The 27,866-nt window shown below is 37.3% G+C and overlaps 1 protein-coding gene across 8 annotated transcripts in view; it reads left to right on the top strand.

Moving 5' to 3' along the window:
* Ccdc88a (coiled-coil domain containing 88A) overlaps positions 1-27,866 on the top strand; it is a 159,764-nt gene that overhangs the window by 114,552 nt on the left and 17,346 nt on the right. For all 8 annotated transcript variants that reach the window (XR_012907212.1, XM_075942535.1, XM_075942534.1 and 5 more), the window contains 7 exons: positions 2,097-2,238; positions 9,770-9,934; positions 13,019-13,180; positions 15,067-15,344; positions 15,561-15,704; positions 18,831-19,017; positions 26,805-26,950. Coding sequence is in view for 7 of the 8 variants with exons in the window: in XM_075942535.1 (XP_075798650.1) it covers positions 2,097-2,238; positions 9,770-9,934; positions 13,019-13,180; positions 15,067-15,344; positions 15,561-15,704; positions 18,831-19,017; positions 26,805-26,950 (1,224 nt within the window). In the remaining variant the exon portion in view is untranslated. The remainder of the gene's footprint in view (positions 1-2,096; positions 2,239-9,769; positions 9,935-13,018; positions 13,181-15,066; positions 15,345-15,560; positions 15,705-18,830; positions 19,018-26,804; positions 26,951-27,866) is intronic.

Here is a 27,866-nt window from a genome sequence, read left to right as displayed (position 1 = left end):
AAGTCCTGACTGTAGTAGTCTGTGAGGTGGACCATCTTAATTAGCCACTTTGAAGTTGTCCTGAGCAGTTTAGAGTCCAAAGCTGGTCTTTGGGTCATTTTGTCAGCTTATCCAAGTGGATTCATCATTGTGGGACCCTACCATCTTAGAGACCTCAAAGGTCACTGTCAGGAATGGTCACGATTCCCTGCAGAAAACTTAAAATATTTTAAATGTCATATGCAGCAGATCTCTGAAAAGTTAAAGGACCATAATCTGTTAAAGTATATCCATGGTACACAAACTTTCCTATTTACCTGCTTCAGACTCAAGCCTGAAGTCATGTACAAGAAGCTAGATGAAGCTTATTTCTAGAATTAATTAGTACTCTATATGACCATTAATATCACAACAGAATGTTTATATATAGATATACAATAATCTTATAAATTGTACCTTTAAAAAGTTTTAAAAAGTCAAAACCAAAGGATTATGACATTAATGATGACAGAATAGTCTCTTAATTTTGGTTTTCTTCTGTCCCATACCAGGTGGCTCTTCTTACATGAGACAGACTTTGGATTCTTGTAAAGAAGAGAGCCATCCTCCAAATCCAAAGCCAGCCTTAATTTTTAAGGGAGTTGGTACTACAGAAGTAACATTTGCATTATATGTCTGTAGAGTACATTAGAAACAAACATTTGGGGAGGTTTATAAAATTCTATCATGTTGGAAATGTACTATACTGTTAGGCCAGTTTACTTTTCTTCTGGGGATATTTTTCGCTTGATTATTTGTCCTTTCGATGTTTCATTTGTCCAATGGTTCTGTCTTTAGATTCCTTCGTAGAGGGTTTTGTGTAGCTCATACTGGATTTTAACTAGTGATATTGCTGATAATGACCTCGAACCCTGCTCCTGATGTTTTTACTCTCAGGTGCTGAGATTACAAGTATGCACCACCACACCCAGCTCTATCTTTGGGAGCTTTAGGTATAAAAATTGCCAAGCTGGGCGGTGGTGGCGCATGCCTTTAATCCCAACACTCGGGAGGCGGAGCAAGCGGATCTCTATGAGTTCGAGGCCAGCCTGGTCTACGAGAGCTAGTTCCAAGACAGGAACCAAAAGCTACAGAGAAACCCTGTCTTGAAAATAAAAAAAAAAAATTGCATTAACTGAAACCTTTATTTTTACTATATACTCTGCAATTGCTGTGCAAGTGTGAGAACCTGAGTTTGTATCCTTAGTACCCATGTAGAAAGCTGGGTATTAAGTATGTGTGCCTGCAACCCTGGGTGGGAGCAGAGATTAGGGATTGTGTAATAGGAGGACGAGGAAGACCTTGGGATGTGATGGCCATCCTGCTTGACTGAAAAACTCTAGATTCAGTGAGAGACCCTGTCGGGACTAAGATAGCGACAGAAAATGATAACCCCTCTGTTCATCGCACGTAAATGTGTACACATATGCATACATCACATATGCATAATTTTTAAAACTACTTAATAACTGATTTATGAATTCTAACATATTGTAAAGTAACTAGAATATTGGTATTTGTCTGACTCTCACCACTATGTGCCATGATTATAGCATTGTCTTTCTTACTGTAACTGTTTAAAGAAACAGCCAGTATTGACGTGTTTAGTTTTGCTTCTTGTTTGGTCTTACTATGCAGCCCTGACTGGCCTAGAACTCTCTTTGTGCCTTTCAAATTTTGGAATAAAAGGTGTGTGTCACCATGCCCAACTTACGTTGAATTCTAAGTCTTAACTGCTCATATTGGCCATTATGTAAAAATGCATGCATAATATCACAGACATATATGTGATATAATAGATACATCAACTTTTTTCTATTTTAGTCTTATAAAACTAAAAGAAATATTTGGAGATTTAGCTATTCAGTTTCCCTTTTTGAGCATTAATAGTTCTTTTAGTAGTCTTGACAGTAATTAGAGTTCTATTTAGTTACTAAAGTTTGATCTGTGACTACCACTAAGGGGAGGATAATTTACATCAAACATGAAGGCTTATAGATCTCAGTGTTGTAGTCATAGATTGTCTCTAAAAATGTTTTGACATCTAGTGACAAACTATTACTCTTATACTTGGATAGTAGGTACAAACTTTTGGAATCAAAATTAGAATCCACTCTTAAGAAGTCCCTTGAAATAAAAGAAGAAAAAATTGCTGCTTTGGAAGCTCGGTTGGAAGAGTCTACAAATTATAATCAACAGTTGCGCCAAGAACTTAAAACAGTAAGTTTTTTTTTCCAAAATAACTTTATAAGTGCTTGAACAGAAAAACATGAAAAATAAAAACTCAACTGTAATTTATATTAGTATTTCATTCTGTTTCATATATTTGGGAGTATACTTAAACATATCTTTATTTGTTTGAAGATGCTACAATCTACTCAGTGTTTTCAAGTATGTAGTAGTCCCTCTTAGAGGTGAAGACATAAAGGATTGTAGAAATGGGATGGACAAGAAGCAGGCTTATTTTGTTTCAGAAACTCAGTTTTTGAGATACTGATATCTTTCCCTGGTGCATTTTTCCTATTGAGCCTCCAGGTAGATTTTAATAAAGATACAGCTGTGAAGATGCAGAGGACAAACATAGATAGTTTGTGTAGGAAAACAGCTGGTCTGCTCACAAATAAGATGCTATCTAGGGGGGGCTGGAGAGATGCCTCAGAGGTTAAGAGCATTGCCTGCTCTTCCAAAGGTCCTGAGTTCAATTCCCAGCATCCACATGGTGGCTCACAACCATCTGTAATGGGGTCTGGTGCCCTCTTCTGGCCTGTAGGCATACACACAGACAGAATATTGTATACGTAATAAATAAATATTTAAAAAAAAAAAGATGCTATCTAGGTCTGCTTTGTGAGATTTGGAATTATTGAGTGAAGTTAAGCACTGTGTTCACTAGGTGAGTAACTTGAAGTGTAAAGGGCTCACCTATTTGAAGGGGAACGAGAAGGGTTCCATTCTGTGTTACTCTTCCCTTTTTAGCCTCTGCATTGCTCCAGACGTTGGCTTTCTCTTAATTTTCCATTTTTTCTAGACAGGATCTCTTGTAGCATAGGTTGTCCTTAAATTTATCCTGTAGCCAATGATAGCCTTGAACTGATCATCCTATATCTTTCCTAAGCACAAGGATTATAGAAGTGTTCCACATGACAAACAGATGGAGATGAGTTACTGTAGGCCACATTTTAGACTATTCTATTCACAATAGCCCTAGGAAGTACAAATAGATGGTTAGGCAGTGCTACGGGTCTCTCCTTATAATTATGTGAGATTCTTTAATTTTTTTTCATTTATTTGTATTTACAGACTCTCTCTCTCTTTCTCTCTCTCTCTCTCTCTCTCTCTCTCTCTCTCTCACACACACACACACACACACACACACACACACACACACACACTGGGGTAGGAGCACACCACAGCATGCCTGTTGCCTATGGAGATCAAAGGACAACTGGTGGGAGGTCTCTCCTTTCTACCATATGGGTCCTGGGGATCAAACTCGGTTGTCAGGTTTGGCAGCAAACATCTTGAATGAACTGTCTTGCTGGTCCATGAGATTTATTTGTACCAGATTATGGTTCAAGCAAAACAGAAGATTTACACTGGAGTAGGAGAGCACTACCCTGGTTTGGGACTTGATGCTTCATAGCAGTCATTAAGCCTTACAACTCCAAAAGCATAAATCTAAAATCTTCCAAAATGTGCATCCTGATTATAAGAGTTGCTGCCTGTAGAGAAATCCAGTAATCCTTGCTTCTATTAGGTAATTAGTTTTCCTATTGGAGATAGTCTACCAATCATGGGTCTCCCCCATAAGCATTATTGCCTAATAATCAAATATTCTAGTTTTATTATGCTTCTAGAGCAGCTGTTTTCAACCCATGTGTTACAACCCCTTTGGACGCTACATATCATGTTTTATATTATAATTTGTAACAGCAGAATTACAGTTATGAAGTAGCAATGAAATAATTTTATTGTTGGGGTCACCACAACATTAAGAACTGCATTGAAGTATTGATGCATTATGAAGGTTGAGAGCCACTGTTCTAGAGGAACAGTTAACCAAATTAGGGTTTCTTTGGCAGAAAGGGAAGACTTTTTGTTCACCGTATACCCACAGTATCTTTTCTAGTGTTTGTTGCTGATTTTGCCATTATAGAACCTACTACACTGGTTCAGCATTGTGCTTTGTTAGCATAAATAATTATTAATCAGCTTTGGGTCCTGAATTTTGTACTCTATTAAACAATATTAGTAGGTCACAAATAATGATAACTTCATGAAGCTACTCAGCAAGAAAATAAGTAGGTTTGTACATGAGTTAGTTTTTGTGTTTTAAGCCTAAATATCAGAGATACCAAATTCCATCTTTATCTTTAACTTTGGTCATTTTTCATAATGCTATAAACTGACTTATTCCTGTATACATGAATTCAAATGGAATTCATGTAACTTCCTAAGCTTTCAATACTGTACATGAAGAGTTGTATTACTTGAAAATAGACCCTGAAATTTAGACATAAACAATGTAAACTAAGGTATAGAAATATAAAAGGGAATTTTAAAAATCCAAAGGAAAGCAGAACAAAACAGAGAACAAAGTACAGATTGGACAAATAGAAAATAAACAGTGAAAGGGAAGTTTGTAACCAAATCATATTATATTTACTGTAAGAAGGTCTAAACATTTCTGTTCTAAAGCAGAGATGATTACACTCAATGGAAAAGTAAAACCTAATGAAATGCCACCTACAAGAAATTTTGATGAAAAATAATATACCATTGTAACACTAATCAAAAGAAAGCTATTATGTATAAAGATTAGTTTTATAGTAATGATTTATCTTATCTAAAAATTATAAAATGATCATTTTAGCTTCATGACACAGCAAGATTAAATGTTCTCATGTCTAACAACAGTTTCAAACTATGGCGATATTGATAGAACTACATGGAGAATGACCTGTCTGCAACTCTAGTTAAAGGATTTAATACCAATCTTACATATAAAAGGAACTTTATTAAATAAATAAGGGTGTTTTATAGATGACCTACACCAAATATCATCCTTAATGATAAAAGACTATTACTTTAAGGGGAAAAGCAAAGCTGTTCCTCTCAGTGTTTCTATTAAACACTGTGTTGTTGGTCTTAATGTTTTAGGATAAGGAAAAGAAATGCTGATTTTTTTAAGATTTTGTTTTTGTGTATATTTGTGTGGGTGTATGTGTGGGTGCCTGTGGAGGCCAGAAGAGGGTGTTGGATCCCCTGAAGCTGTACTTAAAGTTGGCTGTGAACTACCTGATCTGGCTGGAATCAAACTTGAATGCTTTGGAAGAGCAATAAGCTCTCTTAACCACTAAGCCATTTCTTTAGCCCCAGAAATACAAATTTGAAAGGATGAAATATAGATAATTTTTTTGACTTCTGACATGATTATTTTGGCAAGAAATTCTAAAGAATTTATAGAAAATTATATGAAGTGTGTTTCATCAAGTGTCATAGGTTAAAGACTAGTATATAAAACTCTTAGCCATATTTGTATATATTAGCAATTAGTAATTAGAGAATAAAATTTAAGAGAAAAATACCATTTATAGTACCATAAAATACCATGAAGTACTTTAAAGAACTCTGCGTTAATAAAAGATAAAGAATACCTTAGTAAATGGAAGGGAGTTCCATATCATAAAATGTTCTATGTAATTAATAGGACATATCTTAGGCTTGGATATAGCTCAGTGGTTCAGCACTTGTGAAGCTTGCACAAAGGCTAGATTCATTCCGCAGTACCAGAAAAAGTAAACAAGCAGATCACATGTGAATCTGTTAACTCAGCGTATTACTGAACATACCTTAAATTAGATCAGTAGATAGATTAATTAGCTAATTGCTAAATTTTGGGTAGAATATAGCCATTTTTTAAAGATTTATTATATATACAGTGTGAGAGCCATCATGTGGTTCCTGGGAATTGAACTCAGGACCTCCTGGAGAACAGTCAGTGCTCTTAACCTCTAAGCTATCCCTCCATCCTGAATATAGCTATTTTAAAAATATTAATTTTGCTAATCCATGAACAAGGGAGAACTTTTCCATCTGCTAGAATCCTTATGTCTTCTGTGTTTTAAAGGTTTCTTTGTAAAGCCTCTTAGATTTACTACTAGATATTCTGTCTTTTTTTTTAGTTTTTGTAAATGGGGATGCTTTCCTAATTCCTGTGTCAGCATATTCACTCTCAGTATATAGAAGAACTGGTTTCTGGATGATGATTTTGTACATGGCTATTTTAATAAAAATATTTATCAATCAGATCTAAGTGTTTTTGATAAAACCCCTAAGGTCTTTTCCATATAGGATCATGTTCTCAAAAAGTATGGATAGTTTGACTTCTTTTCTGTTTGCTCTTTTTTTATTCCTTTGTCTTGCCTTACTGGTATAGCTAAGACTTCAAGTCTAAATGAATAACAGTGGAGAAGATAGACATTCTTGCTTCCTTCCATATTTTAAAGGAAACAGTTTCAGTTTTGCCCTGGTTAGTATAATGTTGGCTATAGGTTTGTTGAATATAACATTTATTATGTTGAGGTATGTGCATATATATTATATTTATTTATATATATTTCTTCAGGGGTTTTTCATGAAGAGACGTTAAACTTTATGAGAAATTATTTCTGCACCTGTTGAGGGGATGCAATTTGTGTCCCAGAGGCTATTTAGGTGCTGCATTACTTGATCTATTTATTTGATGTGTGTATGCCAGACCGTTCATACATCCCTGGATGAAACCAGCTTGATCATGTTATCTGATTTTTTAAAATTATTTGTATGTATTGTGTGTCTGTGTATGTCTGTGTGTCTCTAGTATGATGATTTAAGTTACAGGCACCTATGGAGACCAGAAGAGAGGATGTTGAAACCTTTGGAACTGGAGTTAGAAGCATTTAGTTTTTAGAAACCCAACATGGGTGATGGGAAATTAACTCAGATCCTGTGAAAGAGCAGCAAGCTACTCTCAAGCAAGCCATCTCTCCAGCTCCTTGTCTAATGTTCTTCAAGTGAGAGCAGTTGAGGAATACAGTTCTGGTCTCCAAAAGCATGTGAACATATGTGTACACAAGCAAACATCTATACCCATATACACAAAAAATTAATTTAAAACTGGAATTAACACAGTGACCCTGAGCTGATAATTGAATAAAGAAAGTTTGGCATACCCATATAGTAAAAAACAATACAACAGTACAAAAGGGGAAAAATTATTGATTCATTTAATAAATTCATTAGTAAAGCTTAAAATATGATCAGAAAAATATACATTAAAAGATTACATATTTTGTAATTACATTTATATGAAGTTTTAGAGCATGCAAACCTAAATTTGGTGGGAAAAAGCAAAGCAATATTGCTTTGTGAGTAGTAATCCTTCCAGAGTGATTGAAATCCTCTTCCCATGTTGTTAACTTCCATGGTATATATTGTTCTAAGAAATAGACTGCATATCTCTTATAATCAGTACATTAGAAACTATATATATAGATTATACCTCAGTGCTGAAAGGTTACACTATCTTTAATAATCACTGAAAATTCGATTTTACAATTTATAATACTATTTTTAATTGCTTTAAACTTTAATGAACTTTAAATTTTAAAGTGACTCTGCATTGCTTTGTTGTATACTATTCTGACTTGAACTTTATTTCCTATGTGAATATAAGGATTTTGACGAATGATATATAAGCTAAAAGAACACGTGAATAGACTATAACTCAGGAACCTTGAATTATGTTTTTAGCTCTCCTATTTTTGGTTGTCATTTTCCCCTCTTGTTATCAAATACAATTGAATTCTTCTTGCAAAACAAAAACAGTACATACCTGACATAACATTTTTCTTGTTATGTTACATCAGCTCTCCTTAATATTGCATTTGACCACAGCCTTTGTAAGCCTAGGAAAAAGACTGTATGGGAAAATAGGAGTATTCAAGATCACTGACCAAACTTTACATTCCATTCCATCTTGGCTTTTTTTCTTATCATTTTCTAACTCACTAGTAATGCTAGTTTACTGCTAAATTAAAGACTTCCTTAAGTTTTGTACAACATGAACTATTTTAATCATTTCTACCCTTAATATAAACTATGGTGATAATTTTGAATGTACTGTAAATATCTAAAATAAACTAGTAAGTCAAGATAAGTATAATAGTAAATCTGAATTAAAGAGGGACTAAGGAGATAGCTCAGCAGTTCAGAGTATACACTGTTCTTCCAGAGGATCTGAGTTTGATTCCTAGCACCCACAATAAGTGGACCACAGCCACCTGTAACTTCAACTTCAGGGTATCTGAAGCCTCTGGCCTTTGAGGGTTCCTATACTCAAATGCACAGGTGGACACACATACACACACATTTAAAAATAACATATTTAGGGGCTAAGGAGATGGCTCAGCAATAAAGAGCACTGACTGCTCTTCCAGAGATTCTGGGTTTGATTCCCAGCATCTACATAGCAACTCACAACTGTTCCATAACTCCAGTTCCAGAGGGTCTTCTGCCCTTGGCAGGAACTACATGCACATGGTGTGCATACCTTCATGAGGCAAACATTCACACACAGAATTTGTTTTTAATCTTAAAAATAAATTTTAAAAATATCTAATTACAGAGAGGTGTTGAATTGGCAATTTTGATCATTAAAGTGATCAGGATTTTTCATGTTAGTAGTGGTTCAAGCCTATGTATTACTCATTGTTTTCTGGGGTTATTGCAACCTAAGTCAATTTGAGGCCTAGTGTGGTGGCTGACATCTGTAGATTTAGGACTTGTGGTAGAAAATGGAGTTCAAGACCAGCCTGGGGCTGCATAAGGCCTGTCTCAAAACAACAAACAAAACAGTCAACTCAAAACTAAAAGCTTCCTTCTGAAGATACATCCTTGCATTAGTTATTACAAGATAAATTACATGATGATGTATATGGATCAAAAGCTAAATGAATGTTACTTTATTAATATAATTAGCCTATATTAATTAAGTCTAGGTAATATATTATCCTTAGGAAATTAGATTCCCAAAGATACTCCCCTAACTAATTTAGGAATCTTTTAAAGTCAGTGTTAACAAGTAGCAAATATTTATTTGCTTTTCACATAGGGATCTCTAAATTGGTTAGCAGTTGCTGTAAAAGTAATTTTTAATATTAAGTAGCATATCAGCGTTTGGTTAATCTGTTATTGGGGGCCATTTTCTTCATTGTTGTTGTTTATTAGCTTTTATTTTTTTATCCTGGATTGTCCTTTCCTAGTAAGCATGAATTGTACATATGAATGTTGTTTGGTGTAATGTTTGATGTGTGCATGTAACCCAAGAATGTGTTGACATTAGCACTCCCTAGGAAGGCTGCTGAGGCCCATTCCCATTACAAGTAGGAACACTCAGAGGAACCAACAACTATCTTGTCCTTCTTCTAGAATAATGTACATTACAGTAGTTTTATGGGGGGGGGGGGTGAGAGTTATGGAACTGCCCAAACTTTGGTCCTCTGGAAGAGCAAGAAGTGCTCTTAACCACTGAACTGCCTCTCCAGCCCCCAAACTTGCATTTCAAAAAGCTTTTGGTAATCACACATATATCATATTTTTAGATAAAGTATCTGTAATATTCACCAAACCAATACAGACCCAAAGTAATTGAGAAATATAAAAATATTGATTTTTTTTCTTCCCATTAAAATATTTTAAATAATTTTAGGTGAAAAAAAATTATGAAGCTCTCAAACAGAGACAAGATGAGGAAACGATGGTACAGAGCTCCCTGCCTGTCTCTGGGGAAGATAACAAGTGGGAGCGAGAAAGTCAAGAAACCACCAGAGAGCTCCTGAAAGTTAAAGACAGGTTAATTGAAGTAGAAAGAAATGTAAGTATTTAAAAACTCTTAGTAGGGACAAAATTCTTCTGAAATAATGAATTGTTGGATATATTGATCTCTCATAAATTTATTTTGTACTTTCTTGTCTAGTTTATCATATAAAAAGTATGCTTTGCTCCTTACCCTCTTGTAAGTTACTCCCAAGTGTAATCAATGTTCCATCCATCATGTCTGCGAAACCAATATCATGTAGACAGTGCTATCAAGTTCTGCCAGGTAAAATGTGGCCCATAGGATTATGTGCAGTAGCCTCTGTGTGTCTTTCAGGCTGACTTGGTTGTTTTCTTCCAGGGAACTCCTTCAGCAGTACAAAATCAACACTGATTTTTTTATAGTGGAGTCTGGTGGCTGGAGTCTTGTACTCCACCTACCTTTGAAGTCCCAGTGAAGAGCAGGAGGCTTCTCTTTAATAATTACAACTACTGTCTCAGAACCTAGCTTGCCTATAACTTTATGCCCTCTCCTGCTGTTAGTCAATTTTGTATCTTTTTGCTTTGTTTTTTGTTTGTTTGTTTTCTTTTTTCTTTCTGGTTGGCTGTAGAAGAAATAAAAACAGCAAACAGTAACTGTAAGCATTACAGCTCAGGTGGAAATGTATCCACGCCGGGAGTCAAAGAATACCACAAAGTCACACCACACAACAAACCTCACACAAGAGATTGGGAGGGAAACAAACAGGAGAGTGGCCATCTCTACTCAGGCTAGAAACAGCAGAGAACTGAACAGAATAAGGCCTTATACAGAGTTTCTTGGGAAGGGGGTGGAGCTTTCCAGGGTGGAGATTAGGGGATTTCATGTCCAGAGATTGGGTTTTTTACTCTGTGGGATGGGAGCAGGGTCCAGAAGTTAGGATATTCTGTGGGTGAAACCTAGCAGTTAGAGGTCCTCAGATGAGGGGCCTGGCCACTTGAGGGGCTTACCGTTACCATGACACGGTATGAATGCTATCCTGTTTTTGAGATTTCCACCACCAAAACAATTCATCTTGGAGGACTAAAACCATTTGTTTGCCAAAATGTAATGTGAATGGCCTCTATCTCAGTTCCCTTAGAGTTTCCCACTGTCTGTGTTTCTCTGCTCTCCAGAATCACACTAGATTGGCCCTTGCTTATTAGTGTAGTGCTTTTCTAGCCCAAAATTTCAAACTCTTCCCTATTGCTCTTGGATTCTACTTCCAAAGGCCTGAGGAGTGTGTGGCCAGGTTATCACAACAACAGGCCCACTTTGTAACAATACTCTCCAGTAGTTACAAAGATACCTGTGAGAAGCAACTTGAAGGGTCACAGTTCAAGGATAGAGTCCATCAAGGCAGGGAAATCATGGCAGCAGGAGCCTGAGGCCCTGCTCATACTGCATCTGCAATCAGGAAGCAGAGACACTATTATTACTCAGCTCACCTTTGTACTCCAGTCCCTGTGATGGTGCTGCGTCCGTTAACCCCATTCCCTCATAGACATTGTTGACATTCATTTTTAACCATCACATCATACATGACTGACTTGGCTACATGGTGAGTTCAAGACCAGCCTGGACTATATGATACTCACATCAAAACAGTGAGAGGAAAAAAAAACAGTGAGAGAGAGAGAGAGAGAGAGAGAGAGAGAGAGAGAGAGAGAGAATATATGTGTGTGTATATGTGTGTGTGTGTATGAACAAGACAGTGTTCCATGTTTTTTCATCCATGATTTTTTCATCCTTTCAACAAGTTAAAAAGAGAACAGTATAATTACCTACCTCAGCTTCTGTGGGTATTTGCTTGTTGCTGTTTCTGTTGTTTGAGACAGGTTCTCCATACTTCGCTCAGACTGTCTCCCAGTTGCTGATGTTTCAGGCTATTATTAGAGCCACATCCACCCTGATTTCTCAGTTTGATTTTATGGGGTCAAAGCACAACCTCTGTTTTGTACAGTGAAATGTTGTTTATACAATATAAAAGTGAAGTGTTCTTTAGAAGTCTTCTATTAAAGATACAACAGCTATTGTGATTCTTTGGATCATTTTTCTGTCTAGTCAGTACTACATAGCCTAATTAGTTTTTTTTATATATTAAAGTTTTATTTATGTTATATGGTAGATTCTTTGGTTATGCTTTTTAGTACAAATTTAGATTTTATGGAATGTAATTTATAAGTAATTTATCTTAAATGTATAATATATATGCCTAATATTTTAATGTCTGTGACCAATATAGTAATTCACTTGTTTAACTGTAAGAAGAAATATGGTCATATGTACTGGAAAAATTGAAAATGATAAAAATTTTTGGATATACTTCAGAAGTCTTTAGAGATGAAATATAGTGTTAGTGAGAGTTTCATATTATGGATAAAGGAAAACAAAACATAATGCCAGTTAGGTCTATTATGAACTGCATTTATTTACCCAGGATCACCACTTACCCTAGTCTAGTCACGTATTCTACCGCTAACCCATACCTTCAGCACTGAAAGAAAATACTTTAGGACATCAAAAAGCAGAAAGAACACAGGCACAATAGCATTTTAAGGTTGTGGCAGTATTGTGTCATTATGGATTAAATATTTACAACTTGTGATTGAAGAGAAAGGTTTTTCTTCAATCAGGGTTCCCTGATCTGTGGGAAGCCCAAGGACCGCCCACCTCTATCCAGGTCTCGTAAGGTGAGCGTCCAAACTGCCTAGGCTCCCCCAAAGCCAGTACGTGCAGTAGGATCAAAAACCCACTGCCATTGTTCTTGAGTTCCCAGTCTTCCTCATTGTCCGCTATGTTCAGCTAGTCCGGATTTATCCCATGCTTTTTCAGACCCAGGCCAGCTGGCCTTGGTGAGTTCCCAATAGAACATCCCCATTGTCTCAGTGTGTGGGTGCAGGAACCCTGATTGCTCTTCGAGCAGATGAGGGAGGGGGACTTGATCGGGGGAGGGGGAGGGAAATGGGAGGCGGTGGCGGGGAGGAGGCAGAAATCCTTAATAAATAAATAAATTTAAAAAAAAAGATTGTTCAAGCTCATTTTTTAAAATACTGTTACCTATTAAAGAAAAATGTCCCATGTTTATTTTTAATAAGTGTGGTATCTTTTTCTTGTTTTAAGAATGCTACACTGCAAGCAGAGAAGCAAGCGCTGAAAACTCAACTGAAGCAGCTTGAAACACAGAACAATAATTTGCAGGCCCAGATTCTTGCACTTCAGAGGCAGACAGTGTCATTACAGGAGCAGAATACCACTCTTCAAACACAGAATGCCAAACTTCAGGTTGTACTAACCACTTAAATTATGCAATATTATAGAAAGGGAACCTAGACATAGAAACATTGTTCCTTAGTGAATTTAAGAATTGAAGATAGATGGAAATATTTTTGTTTGCTTCTATGCCAGACTCTTTATTTATTTTTTTTATTTTTATTTTTTTTATTTTTTATTTTTTTTATTAATTTATTTATTAAAGATTTCTGTCTCTTCCCCGCCACCGCCTCCCATTTCCCTCCCCCTCCCCCAATTAAGTCTCCCCCCAGCCCGAAAAGCAATCAGGGTTCCCTGTCCTGTGGGAAGTCCAAGGAACCCCCACCTCCATCCAGGTCTAGTAAGTTGAGCATCCAAACTGCCTAGGCTCCCACAAAGCCAGTGCGTGCAGTAGGATCAGAAACCCATTGCCATTGTTCTTGAGTTCTCAGTAGTCCTCATTGTCCGCTATGTTCAGAGAGTCCGGTTTTATCCCAGGCTTTTCCAGACCCAGGCCAGCTGGCCTTGGTGAGTTCCCAGTAGAACATCCCCATTGTCTCAGTGTGTGGGTGCACCCCTTGAGGTCCTGAGTTCCATGCTCGTGCTCTCTCTCCTTCTGCTCCTGATTTGGACCTTGAGATTTCAGTCCTGTGCTCCAATTTGGGTCTCTGTCTCTGTCTCCTTTCATCGCTTGCTGAAGGTTAATATTCAGGAGGATGCCTATATGTTTTTCTTTGGGTTCTCCTTATTTAGCTTATCTAGGATCACTAATTATAAGCTCAATGTCCTTGGTTTATGGCTAGAAACCAAATATGAGTGAGTACATCCCATGTTCCTCTTTTTGGGTCTGTATGCCAGACTCTTTAATGTGAATGTTTTTTAAATGTCAACGTTTATATAAATTACTAAATTCACCCACAGTATAAGTGAAAATGATCTTACTTATATTTAGTTTAGAATCTTTCTATCCTTTCAACAAGGTGATTCTAATTAGTTGGTACAAACCCCTTATTTCAGAGTATGATTGCAACATAGTATTCTTTATTTCATTCTTAAAACATTCTTAGTTTAGTTATTGAAATGCATACAGCATAGCAATTTTGTCTTTAGATTTTTTGTCTAAAGGATATATTTGATGTAACCAAAAAGATCCATCTTCAATTTAACAATGCCAGTGCCAGTTCACACAGAACAGTCCAGGAGGGAGGAAAAGAAACTGGTTCCTTCTTTAAATCTAAATGTTCTCTCAGTGGTGAAGTAAACGCTAATTTAGACTTCTCAGAGACTTTCCAAAGACAGTTTTCAGCTCCAAAATTAAACAGGTAGCCTTAATTCTTTGAGAGGCTACAACCCAAATTACTCAAAATAGGAATGTCTGCAGTGATTTAATTAGATAGAATTTATTTAAGTTAACACTGTAACTTTTTGTTAAAAAGAGTAACAAGTGGGTTGAGGAAATAGCTAAGTCAGGCAGTAAAGCACTTCCAAGCAGACTGATCACAGAAAAACCAGTCATGGTAGTAAATACTTGCAATTCCAGCACTGAGGAGGCACAGACAGGTGATCCCTGTAGCTCACTTACTAGCCAGCCTTGCCTAACAGTAAGTTCTGGGCTAGGAAGAGATCCTGCCCTCTAAAAAAAAATAATAATAATAATAAGACTAGCAAGATGGCTCAACAGACAGAGCTCAGGCCCTGCAGTCTGCACAGGAGACGCGTGGAACTCACTCTACAAGCTGTACTCTCACTATCACATGCATGCCACCACATACATAAACTTTTGTTCTCTCTACTGCTTGCTCTCTTAGTCATTTGCTCTCCCAGAGGTCTGTCTGTGTCTTCCTTCTAAATGCTGGGATTAAAGGCATGTACCACCATGCCTTTTCCTTATACTGTTAATAATATACACATTCTTACAGGTTGAAAATTCCACCCTTAATTCACAAAGTACTTCACTTATGAACCAGAATGCACAGCTTCTCATCCAACAGTCTTCCTTAGAAAATGAAAACGAATCTATAATCAAAGAACGAGAAGACTTGAAATCTCTTTATGATTCTCTGATAAAAGATCACGAAAAGCTGGAACTTCTTCATGAGCGACAGGCTTCAGATTATGAGTCTCTCATCTCTAAACATGGAACCTTAAAGTCTGCCCACAAGAATCTTGAGGTGGAACATAAAGACCTTGAAGACCGGTAACTTATATTTTATTGTGTTAATTTAAAACAAATTTTCTCTGGGTAGTATAATAAATTTTATACATTAGACCCATCTAAGATAATTTTTGAAGGGAATTTATATAAATTTATATGTCTTTTTATGTGATGCTTGTTAAATTTATCATTTCCTTTCCTAAAATATTTTCTTTGTTAGAACTATTTAATGCTAAATACCTAACTTTCCCTCCCCAGTTACAATCAGTTATTAAAACAGAAAGGACAATTGGAAGATTTGGAAAAAATGATCAAAATGGAACAAGAAAAAATGCTGCTTGAAAGCAAAAACCATGAGATGGTAGCTGCAGAGTACAAGAAACTTTGTGGTGAAAATGATAGGTAATGATACTATGTATTTTATTTTCTATGTCTTCTCTCTAGAGAGAAAGTGTGTGTGTGTGTGTGTGTGTGTGTGTGTGTGTGTGTGTTTATAATAGCATCCACAATTTTGACTTACCATGGAATTTTTATCATCTCAGCGGTGTACCTGTTTGTATGAATGTTTGTGTGTGTGTGTATATTCTGGTGCACATGTATACAACTCAACTTTATAATTATCTTGTGCTTACTTTCTTTTTAAAAGGTCCTAACGCACTAGAACCACCTTCATCTTGATACTCTGAAATTCTGAATTTAGTTTTCTATAGATGTTACAGCTAAATATTCTGTTGTGAAGATATTGGACTTAAGTAATCACAGTACAGGGTTAAAATAGACTGTAATAGAGGATGCTGTATGGATAGTACAAGCACTTAAGACCATATTGTGACAAGTTATATAATAGAAAGGTGCGGTCATTTTATTATATATTAAACTTCAGAGAAGTATAAAGGTCTCATCTTGTAGCTAACTATTGCTGGTATTTTAAGAAGTGGCTGGAATCATGGACTTTAGTTGGGCTTTCCAAGCATCAAATTGTACATTTCTGTGGCATCTCCAGAACAACTTGGCTAAAATGAAAAAGAAATCTTGTATGATGAGTTTAACCAAAATAATGTCCCAGGCTTGGAATGAAGTAAAGTATTTTCTGTGTCTCAGGTCTGTTCTTGCCCAGCATTTATTTATTAATGTCTGTGTTCTCTCGAAAATTCAAAAAAAAATAAATAAATAAAAGGCTTTATTAAGTAAAACATGAGCTATCACTACACACACACACACACACACACACACACACACACACACACACTGATGATTCTAAATATCCTGTGTAATCACAGATAATACCACAGAAAGTTCTTTCTTAGACTCTGTTGTTTTGACCTCTGCTGTTTACTGGATTTCATTTGGCACTGTTGTTTTAAAGGAAGATATAAAAAATTCAGAACTACTTTAGCACTTGTTTTTAGGAGGTTTTTGGTTTTGGTGTGTGTGTCGTTATATATGTGTTTACATGTTTGTGTGGGAGCATGGAAGTAAGAGGTTGGCATCAAATATCTTTAACTGCACTTCACCATTTTTTCCATTTTCATGTGTATGTGTGTGGTGTGCATGTTGTGTATGCATATTTGCATGAGTGGGACACCTGGGAGTACATGTGGAAGTACAAGGTCGATGGTGAAAATTATTCTTTAATACTCTTTCTCTTAATTCATTTTTGCTAAGATCTCTCAAATCAAACTCAGAGCTCACAGATATAGCTAGTCTGACTAGTACGTTTGCCTTGGGGATCTCCTGTGTTCAACTTCCCAGAACAAAACATTACACTGGGCCACCAGGGCCACTTCACACTTAGGTTTGCTCTGGGGATTACAACAGGTTCTCAGGCTTGCACTGCAAGCCATTTAGCCACTCAGCCATCTTCTTTATTTATTTATTTTAAACTTTAAAATCTTATTTTCTGTGTATTAATGTTTTGCTCACATGCACGTCTGTGCACTGTGTGCATGCCTAGTACCCTTGGAGGTCAGAAGAGGATGTTAGATCACCTGAAAATGGGGCGGTAGGCCTCTTTAAGCAGCCATGTGGGTGCTGAGAATCAAACCAGGAACAACGTAGGAAGAGCAAGGACTATTAACTGCTGAGCTGTCCTTCCAGAATGCCACCTTATGTTTTTGAGAGAAGTTCTTTAACTGAACCTAGAGCTCTTCGTTTGCCTCTCTTTAATGACAGCCATTTAATTCATTTTAGAATTTGTGATAAATTAGAAGACTTCCTACACTGTCTCTCTCTGCTACCTATTCCCTGTGAAGTATCAGTGAAAAATTTTTATTGTCATAAGTATTGATATATACCAGGTAGCTATATGGGTGGTAATGCTTTTGTTCATGGATTTCACCTATTTATAATACATTTACCAGATGTATAAAGAGTTTGCCATTTTATCATCATTTCATGATTTTTTAGCAAATATTTCATAGCTTAGATTTTTGTAAGCTGACTTGAATTCTTTGATGAATGAATTGAGTGAACTATTAGGTATTCTGGACAAAGACCACCTAGACAAGATTGTGATTTGTTCACTGTGCCCCTTTTGTGGATTCCTGATCTTAATGATACAAGATAAATTTTGCATGTTACTAAAAAATTTAAATCTCACAGTAGTAATACCGCTGCCAATGTAGTAAGTTAGATCAGGCCAAATTAGTAAGACCAGAGCAAAGCAACTCCTGGGTGACCCTTGGGAGGGCAGGGGAGGAATCACATGGCAAATACAGCTAGTAGGCCTGATACAGCCTGTAGGCATGGTGTTGAGCAGCCCCAGGGAGGAGCTGAACTTTTGATGGACTTTCTGAGGGGCAGGGTTTGAAATGGGAGGAGTGAGACCAGGGTGTGGAATGGGGCCCCAACATGGAGCTCTCCAATATTCCAGCCTTTTGGGGTATATATGGACAGAGGTAGGGCTTCCACCTTAAGAGTTCCAACTATTTCTCTAGACCAAATCCAGCTATCTACCTGTGTCATACATAACAGCCCCAAACCTAAAAAAGTTAAATGTTTTTGAAGAGTTAGTGGGATGGGGGAAAGTAGAATGCTACAGGGAATGCGTATGGCCTACTATGTCCTATGTACTTACTTTCTCGTTAAAAAATTATCAGTCTCTGTCCTTAGAGGTCAGTAATATTTTGTTTTGAAGGTAGATTGTGAGGAGGAAGAGAAATAGCTATAGCTTGATTTTTACAAAGTGATAAGTGGGGATTACATAAAAATTATTTGCCACAATTGCAGAAAGCTGCATACCTTTAATTTGTGTGCTGCCTGTATTTCTCACTTTTCAACCAGCATATTGGTTTAGTATTTAATACTGGATTGATTTGCTTAACCTGATCTTTGTTCATGTTTAATTTAGAGTCTGAAATTTCCATGAAATCATAACCAGATTGGTCATTTTTTTCATAAAATCTAATTACTGATCAATTAGTAACTAGCAAAATAATTTTTATATTTTCTAAACATGTCTGAATGATTTTAACAGCATGTTCATATTGTGAAAAGTATTGAAATATTTCTGATGATTTTTAATTATAGGTTAAATCATACATATGGTCAACTTTTAAAAGAGACTGAAATTTTACAAACTGACCATAAAAATGTGAAAAGTCTTCTAAATAATTCTAAATTGGAACAAACAAGATTAGAAGCTGAATTTTCAAAGCTAAAGGAGCAATATCAGCAGCTGGATATCACATCAACCAAGCTAAATAACCAGTGTGAGGTGAGCACCAACAGACTTACACATTGTTTCTCCTTTTAGGTGTCAAGTCGTGCCTAAAAAGTAACGAGTCATATTGCAATGACGGTCTTGGTATACACAAGTAATTAAGAAAAACTATTTATTTCATACCTTTTTATTAATTGTATAAACTTAAAATGTCCAGATGCTTTGAAATGTGTCACATTGTGCTCTTGATTATTAAAAAATGTTTTTGTGGTGGGTGTGGTGATGTGTGCCTTTAATCACAGCACTCAGGAGGCAGAGGCAGGTGCATCTTAGTGAGTTCGGGGCTAGCCTGGTCTACAAAGTGAGTTCCATGATAGCCGGAGCTGCTACACGGAGAACCCTGTCTTGAAAAACAAAAAAAGAAAAAGAAAGAGAAAAAGAAAAATGATTTTGTACATGTAGCATGAAATCATAAACCAATAGGATGAAAAATTAGTTTGTAATCATGTACACTTTAATACCCAACATAGCTCAGAAAATTCAAAGCATTCATTCTGCCTGTGATTTCATTATAAAAATATTTATATAGTTAGGATTCTACTAGAATGGTAGAGTGAGAAACATGGTACTAAATCAAGTCCTTAATAAACAGCAAAACAATTGCATAAAGCTGGGGTGGGAGAGCCCCATTTTAGGACTCCAGAACTCAAAGAGTGGCCTACAGAAAATCAAGGTACACATCTGTTTAGTAGCATGCAGCACTTGTACCTGTGGCTTCTCTGCTCTGTTCTTCTCTTCCCCTTCCCTGGTGCATGCTGACTTGATTTGGAGCAAAGTCGTTGGAGTAGGGTAGAGAAAGAAAGGAGAAGTTCAGGTTTTCTTTTAGCTTATTATTTTATGTATATGAGAATTTTGCCTTATGTGTGTATAGTGCCTGAAAAGGCCAAGAGACTAAAATTTCCAGGAATTAGAATTATAGATAGTTGTGAGCTACCAACTAGGAGCTGGGACTCAAACCTGGACCCTCTGGAAGAGCAGCCAGTGCTTGTCACCGTGGAGCCATCTCTCTAGCCCCATTTTTCTACAAATAATACATAATATTATTTAGCAAACATTTAAATAAACCATGCATTGTACAAAGTTGATAGTTGCCTCATGGAGGTGGTGGTTTACATGTACTTATAATAAATAATCATTCTTCCTGGTCTTCTGTACCACCTGAGAAGTTTCAAATGTTGGCTTTCTTTTTCCCTTTGAGCAAGGGTGGGTAGTGGTTATGAGGGATTGTTTACTGTTAGTTCTGAGAGAGCACATTTCTGCTAGGAATACTGACTTGATTTGGAAAAGAGTAGAGAAAGCCCCTGTTGCTGAGAGTCATCAAAATTAACCTTTAGATAGCCTTAGGTTGAAATACTTTACCCAGTACATGACGGAAAGAAACTTGGGGAGTGGTTCAGATGAATGCATTCCATCATGGCAGAGAAAAATATGGGAGGGATATGAAACAGCTGATCATCTTTCATCCTCACTCAAGAAGCAGAGATAAATAAAGGAGTTTCAAAGAAACAAAGGGATGCTAAGAAGATATTTAGAATCAAAGTGAGTAGAGCCTTCATCAACCAGTAACTGATGAGATCTACAACCAAGCAACAAGCCAAGCTCTGGTAATCCAAATGAAGAGAGGGAGAAGGGGCTATATGAGCAAGGGATCATGACAGAGAAATACAAAGACAGCTGAACCAAGCTTGTGAAAGCTCAGGAACTCTAAACCAACAGCTCTGGAGTGATGTGGGATGTCCTTCTGTACATGTGTTGCTTTTATCGGTTGATTCAGTCAATGGCTTAACAAAGTAAAGCCAGACATGAAATAAAGAGAGGGTAGGTGGAGTCGGGAGATGCCAAAGGAGGCAGGCTCCATGTAGCAGCTGAAGAAGCAAGAGATAACAAACCATGAACCTTGTGTCAAAATATAAATTAATAAAAGTGGGTTAAGATGTAAGAAGACTGAGCAAATAGGCCAAAAAGTATGGTAATTAATATACTTTCTGTGCGATTATTTGGGTCTGGGCAGCCGCAAAACGAATAAGCAATTTCTACTTAAAATGGTTAGTAAGGAGGCTGCTAGTTTGTTCCCAGCCGCTTAGCCCCAAAATAATCACACAGAAACTGTATTAATTAAATCACTGCTTGGCCCGTTAGCTCTAGCTTCTTACTGACTAGCTCTTACATATTAATTTAACCCATTTCTATTAAGCTGTATATCTCCACGTGGCTATGGCTTACTAGCTAAAGTTCCCAATGCCTGTCTCTGGTTGCTCCACGGCTTCTCCCTGACCCCACCCTTCTTTCTTCCAGCATTCAGCTTAGTTTTCCCTGCCTAGCTAAGTTCTGCCCTCCTATAGGTCCAAAGCAGTTTCTTTATTCGTTAATGGTAATCACAACATACAGAGAGAAATCTCACATCACCTCCCCTTTTCTGTTTAAATAAAAAGGAAGGTTTTAACTTTAACATAGTAAAATTACATATAACAAAACATGTATCAAGTAAGAATTAAAGTTACAAGATTCATATCTACGTTATCTTTTATTCTAACTAAGAAAAACTATAACTATAAATTATTCAACTCCATCAAAGACTCCAGAGGATACACTGTTACCTAAGTAAACAGGGAAGTGTGTTGTAAGCAACTTCCAAAACACTAGAATTGACATCTCGCTGCCTGGATAGTCACCCAAAGTTTTTCTATAATGTTGGAGCATCCATCTTCAGCCTACAGGCCCATAGTATCCAGCAGACTTTTCCACGAAGCAGGAAATTTCAAAGACAGTTCTGCCTATATTGGCAGTTCGTCAGTCACTTTCTTCTGTGCCCTGAATGTGTCTGGCAGACGTTTTCATGAAGCAGGAACCCAAAAAAATTGTCTCACCTTTAGGCAAGTTTAGCAGTCATTTCTCTGCAGGTCCTGCATGTCCAGTTAAGTAGTCCAGGCAAGAGCAGTCTCTTGCCCAAATGGCTAGCAAACTCCATAAGGAGCCTCTTTGATATCATCATCCTCTTGAAGTTATTGGTACTGTCATAAGCAGATGTGTCTCACTGTCATGAAAAATCCTAAGTTCTTAAACATTTTAAATGCCATATTCTGTAGTCTTTGAAAGATTTGAAGAATGCCTATCCATCTGAAATACATCTCTGTAGATCTGGAAAATCTAACTAACATGACTACAAGCTTGATGATTATCTATTAACCTATATTTCTTAATTATACATTATGTTTTTAAGTGAGCTGGACAAACACAGTACCTTAATCAAGAGCAGAAATAAACATATAAAAATTGACCTTAAATTTGTATCAGTAGTCTGAAAAAGCATGGGATAAATCCGGACTAGCTGAACATAGAGGACAATGAGGAATACTGAGAACTCAGGAACAATCGCAGTGGGTTTTTGATCCTACTGCACGTACTGGCTTTGGGGGAGCCTAGGCAGTTTGGATGCTAACCTTTGGAGACCTGGATAGAGGTGGGCGGTCCTTGGGCTTCCCACAGGTCAGGGAACCCAGATTGCTCTTCCAGCAGATGAGGGAGGGTGACTTGATCGGGGGAGGGAGAGGGAAATGGGAGGCGGATGAGGGGGGGAGGCAGAAATCCTTAATAAATAAATAAATAAATAAATAAAAGAAAAAAAGGATTTACATAGAACTAAAAAAAAATTTGTATCAGTAAACCAAGATCCATGTCAATGCAAATTATTCATATCTATATCATATCCCCCTTTAAATGTAAACAAACATTTATAGACAGAATTTGGGAATATGGGCATAGTTTTCTCCATACTGCTTCCTGCTGTTTGGGGGCATTGTTAATCAGGTCTTTCATGGTCTATCCTATGTGTTAGGTCCACCTCAGTTAGAAGTCGGGCGAAGTAATTTTTTGAGGGGTGTCAAACCATATTAACCTGGAATGAATCCACAGGTTCTCATCCTCTGTGGAAACAAAAGAAGAACCTCTTTTCCAAAGCAACATATCCTTAGACCCAAATTCTGAAGTCAAGATACCTTTATAATACATATCCTAGTTTAGCTTAGTAGCCTGTACAATGAAATGTCTCTCTGTGCTTAGCTCCTTCACAGCCAAAAAATTCAAAGAAATCACAATAATATAGATAATCCAGACTTTCTGTGAATTTTTCCATCTTTACATGACTTGTTTTTCTTTACTCCTTTTAATCTATGACTGTCTGTTCTCTGTGTCTTTAAAGACTTTGTTTTATTTTTTAAAAACCCATTTACTTCTTTTTATGACTCTCAGTACTCTTTTTCTTCTCTCTCCCAAGCCTATGTACATTTATCCAACACTGTGACCCATTTAGAGGTCTTTTATGTCTGACTCTGTCCTATTGTGTATTTGCATTTCTTTACTATCTTGACAAACTTTTAAAATGGTAAGCAGCTTGTTTGCAGCAGCTCTGGACGCTAGCTCCACCTCTCACCACTTTCAGAACGGTGGAGGTACCATTACTGCTATCTCTGGGACTGCCAGGTAGGAGCCATGCTCAGCACTTTAACTCTGAGAATGAGCATACAGCACATATCCCTTTTTATCTGAATAATAGCTAAATATGCCATGCAGTGCATTGCATGGCCTGGAAATATCTCTGTGTATGGCAGTAGGAATCCGCCATGCTCTCCTGCCCATGCATACCTAGCAGTCCTGATCCTGCTGCCTGCCCAGGTGGGGGGCCCTGAGCTGCAGGCATGGACTCAGCTACTTTCCCAGGCAGACATACAAGCACCCAGGCCCACAAACCCTATTTAAATGCTCCATAGCCGGACCCACAGAATTTGCATCGGCAGCACAGCCCAGAAAGCTGGCATTTCAGAATGGCCATGGCTTTTTTTTCTGCTACTGCTGAGTCAGGAAAACCTCTCTTAAGGGAGCTGCAGTGTGCCACCAGCAAACAAAGTCCATTCAGAAAAAAAATGTGACAAAACTTTGTTCTTTTGTGTCTAGAATTCCTTTTCAAGCCCTCTCAGGTTTTACGTGGATTTAGTTGGCCTTGTGGGCACAAATTTGTAGTAAGGAGGCCGCTAGTTTGTCCCTGGCTGCTTAGCCCCAGAATAATCACACAGAAACTGTATTAATTAAATCACTGGTTGGCCCATTAACTCTAGCTTCTTATTGGCTAACTCTTACATATTAATTTAACCCATTTCTATTAATCTTTATATTCCCGGTTGTGGCTTGCTGGCTAAAGTTCCCAGCGCCTGTCTCTGGCTGCTCCACGTCTTCTCCCTGACTCCGCCCTTCTTTCTCCCAGCATTCAGCTTAGTTTTCCCTGCCTAGCTAAGTCCTACCCTGCTATAGGTCCAAAGCAGTTTCTTTATTCATTAATGGTAATCACAGTATATAGAGGGATATGCCACATCAGGTTTAGGCAAACAGACCAATGAACTGGTGAGAAATTGAACTAGGAGTTCCAAGAAATGAAACAACTACAGTGGGTTTGGTAAGATAACACATGTCCCTGATGATCTATAAGGCTACTCAGCAAACATTAGAGTGTGTGTGAACTGTCTGCTCTAGGTGTTTGTAATATTTTTTCTTTTTTTTTTTTTTTTTTTTGGTTTTTCAAGACAGGGTTTCTCTGTAGCTTTGGTGCCTGTCCTGGAACTAGCTCTTGTAGACCAGGCTGGCCTCGAACTCCCAGAGATCCGCCTGCCTCTGCCTCCCGAGTGCTGGGATTAAAGGCGTGCACCACCACCGCCCGGCTGTTTGTAATAATTTGAGTAAAGTATTAGCCCTTGATTGAATACAAAATGATAGAATAAGATTTGGAGAGGTAGAGAGGCCAGGATGAGAGTCAGTTTTGGTAGGGAAGGATGGTAAATAGAGAGCAGCACACAGCTTTTCTGAAGGACAGTTCTTGCTCTGTTTCTTGATCTGGGCACTAGTTTAACATGTAACCCCTGGCAATTTACTGAATTATGTTACATTTACATTGTTTTCTGTTTTCTGACTATCTTTTGTCACAGTAATGCTACATAAACAACAATAGAACCTCAGTGATAATGGGAAATGGGGGGCTCAAGAAGATATTGATATATCCACTAATATTTAAGCTCAAGTGTTCACTTCTGCATCTTTAGTTGGAAAAGACACTGTAGGGCAGGTTGGTCTGTGGTGTTTGTGCTGTCTCTTCTCTGTTCGTCATAATTTCCATCTTCTAGAAGGCCCCAGTGCTTTGAGTGGAAACACACAATGCCTGGTGCCTAGGTTTGAAATTTTCATGTGTAATTTTCACTTTTATTTTTCTATTGTTGTGGAAAAAAAGCATTGTGACCAAGGTAAATTATAGAAGATGTTTATTTGAGGTTATAGTTTCAAAGAGATCTGAGGAGGGATGTCCTGGGAGGGATGTGTGGTAGCCAGGGATCAGAGGCTGTCATGGGAGGGATGCGTGGTAGCAAGCAGCAGGCATAGTGGCTGGAGCAGGATGGTGAGAATTAGAAATCTAGAAGACTTTGAAACCTCAAAGTCTACCAGGAGTGACAAACAGTAAGGCCACATTTTCTAAACTTCCCCAAACAGTGCCACCAACTAGGGGCCAAGTGGTCAAACATCTGAGCCATAGTGGTCACATTCTTATTCAAACCACTATAACAGGCTGTAGATTTCACTGCTTGATAGGAAGAGTGAGAATTCATACTACAGGAGTAGAGATTTAGCTCAGTTGATAAGAGTTCCTTCTAGGATGTATGAAGCCCTGGGATCAATCCCCAGCATTGCATAAACTAGACATGGTGAGATATAGGTGGGGAAATCAGAAGTTCAGGGTCGTCATCAGCTATATAGCAAGTTATGTGGCTGGGGTTACATGAGTCCATGTCTCAAAAACCAAACAAAACTTTAGATAGGGAAGAAAATGAATGCATTCAGTTTTTTGACAAGTCTTATTACATTTTAATTTTATAATATGAAAATAGACAAAACATGATACAGTACTACCATTGTATCTTACTGTTATGTATTATGTGTATTCCTTATGTATATTCCTAAGTACCATTCTTTCTGGTACCTTTGAGAACTCTTAAATATCTACCTTCCCCTTTAGAAAGTAGGGCATAGTAGTTGTTAGACTTGTTCTGCTTGTTTCACTGCTTTTAATACAGATTTCTAGTCTGTTTAAAAAGACTGTTGAAGCCTGATGCTGGGGTTCAGAAATCCACCCTAAAAGGAATGATAACCTTTTAGGACAATTCCTTTGAGTTTTGTAAACTGTGGCTTAGCTAGTGTATATTTCCAATTTCTGCTGACTTTTTACAAAAAGTCTAAATTAACTTGATACCAATCATTGATTAAATTACTTTACTCCCTTTGATCAAGCCAACCCAAATTATTCGCAGACTTAATATGCTTACATGAATACATTGGTTGGGAAAAGGATAAGCCGTGTTAAGTAACTACCATGTTACAACCAGGTACTTTACCTAAATTATTTAATTTTTGCTGCAATATAGGCAGGATAGAAGCTATCCCCATTGTATAGATTCGAGAATTAACTATCCTATTAAGCATCTATTTCTTAGTTACTAAATAAAGGTAAGATATTTGAATGTAGCTTTTGAATAAATCTGAATATAGAAGGCAATGATTTTGGAACTGGATATATTATACCCAATATTTGTAAGACTTAAGATATACTTATTAGCAGGTTATTTAGCATAGTGTCAGTGTTCTGATCAAGTGATTCTTCATGAAATACTTAATATATTTTAGATGTTTCAGGTAATTTGTATAAAATGGAAATCTGTCTTCAAAAATAAATATTTGTGTCTAAACAGTTGCTCAGCCAACTTAAAGGAAATTTAGAGGAAGAAAATCGTCACCTATTGGATCAGATCCAGACACTGATGCTGCAGAACAGAACGCTGCTGGAACAAAACATGGAGAGCAAGGATCTCTTTCATGTTGAACAACGACAGTACATGTAGGTACCAAAGAGTTTTGTATTCGTGATGTTACTGCTGTGCCTACTGGCAGAGAACAATCCATGCACATTTTTCTTGATGTTATTACATCATTATTTCAGTTCATATTTTTTATTTAAAATTATCTTATTGCTTAGACAAATTTTTGGTACTCTAGTGAACTGGACAACAGGCATTTCCATTTGGGAGTGAATTTGGGAGTGTCTTACAGTAATGAGCCGGTGAGTGAATTTGGCACTCTATTGCTGACAGATGGAATTTAGCATTCTTATCCTTTCCATTCTTCTCAAGATGTTGAGAAATAGCACCTTCTTTCTCATATGAGTGGTAGAATCTTTAGGTAGATCAGGAGATGGCGTTTTGGGCCTCAAATTCTCAAGATTCTACTACCAGTCCCAAATAGACTTGTGTAGCACCATGTTGAGTCTCTCAGGATCACATTGATTTGTGAGGGAGTCAGATTGTAAATCTTCTCCTTTACATCACCAGATGTCAGTCTTCCGTCAGGTAAGAACCCTGCCAGAGTAGGGCAGAGCTGACTGGGACAGGCCCTTCCCAGGGTGAGCATGAGACCGTGCTGGTGATACTGTCAGCCAAGAAATAACTTAGGGGAGATGTGCTGCCCTAATAGGATTTTTCAAGATTCTTATATTCTAAGCATTCTGCTAATAACCAGAATACTAATACTAGAAAGCATGTGGGACCTGCCCTAAGAGAATTATTATAAACAAGATATATGCCTGTAGTCTCAGCAGTTAACAGACTGCTTGACTTTACAAGTTCAAGACCCAGATGGACTGTAGAGAGGTCTCATATAAAGCAGTCATTGGTAGTCCTTGCCTGAAAGCAACCCAACCCTCTTGTAATAGTCAAAAAGATCAGAAGGTCTAAGTCATCCTTGGCATAGAGAGAAAC

This window comes from Microtus pennsylvanicus, chromosome 12 (assembly GCF_037038515.1).
Source record: "Microtus pennsylvanicus isolate mMicPen1 chromosome 12, mMicPen1.hap1, whole genome shotgun sequence".
Taxonomy (NCBI): Eukaryota; Metazoa; Chordata; class Mammalia; order Rodentia; family Cricetidae; genus Microtus; species Microtus pennsylvanicus.
Note: the sequence above shows the minus strand (reverse complement) of the source record. Positions and strands in the feature narration are given on the sequence as shown.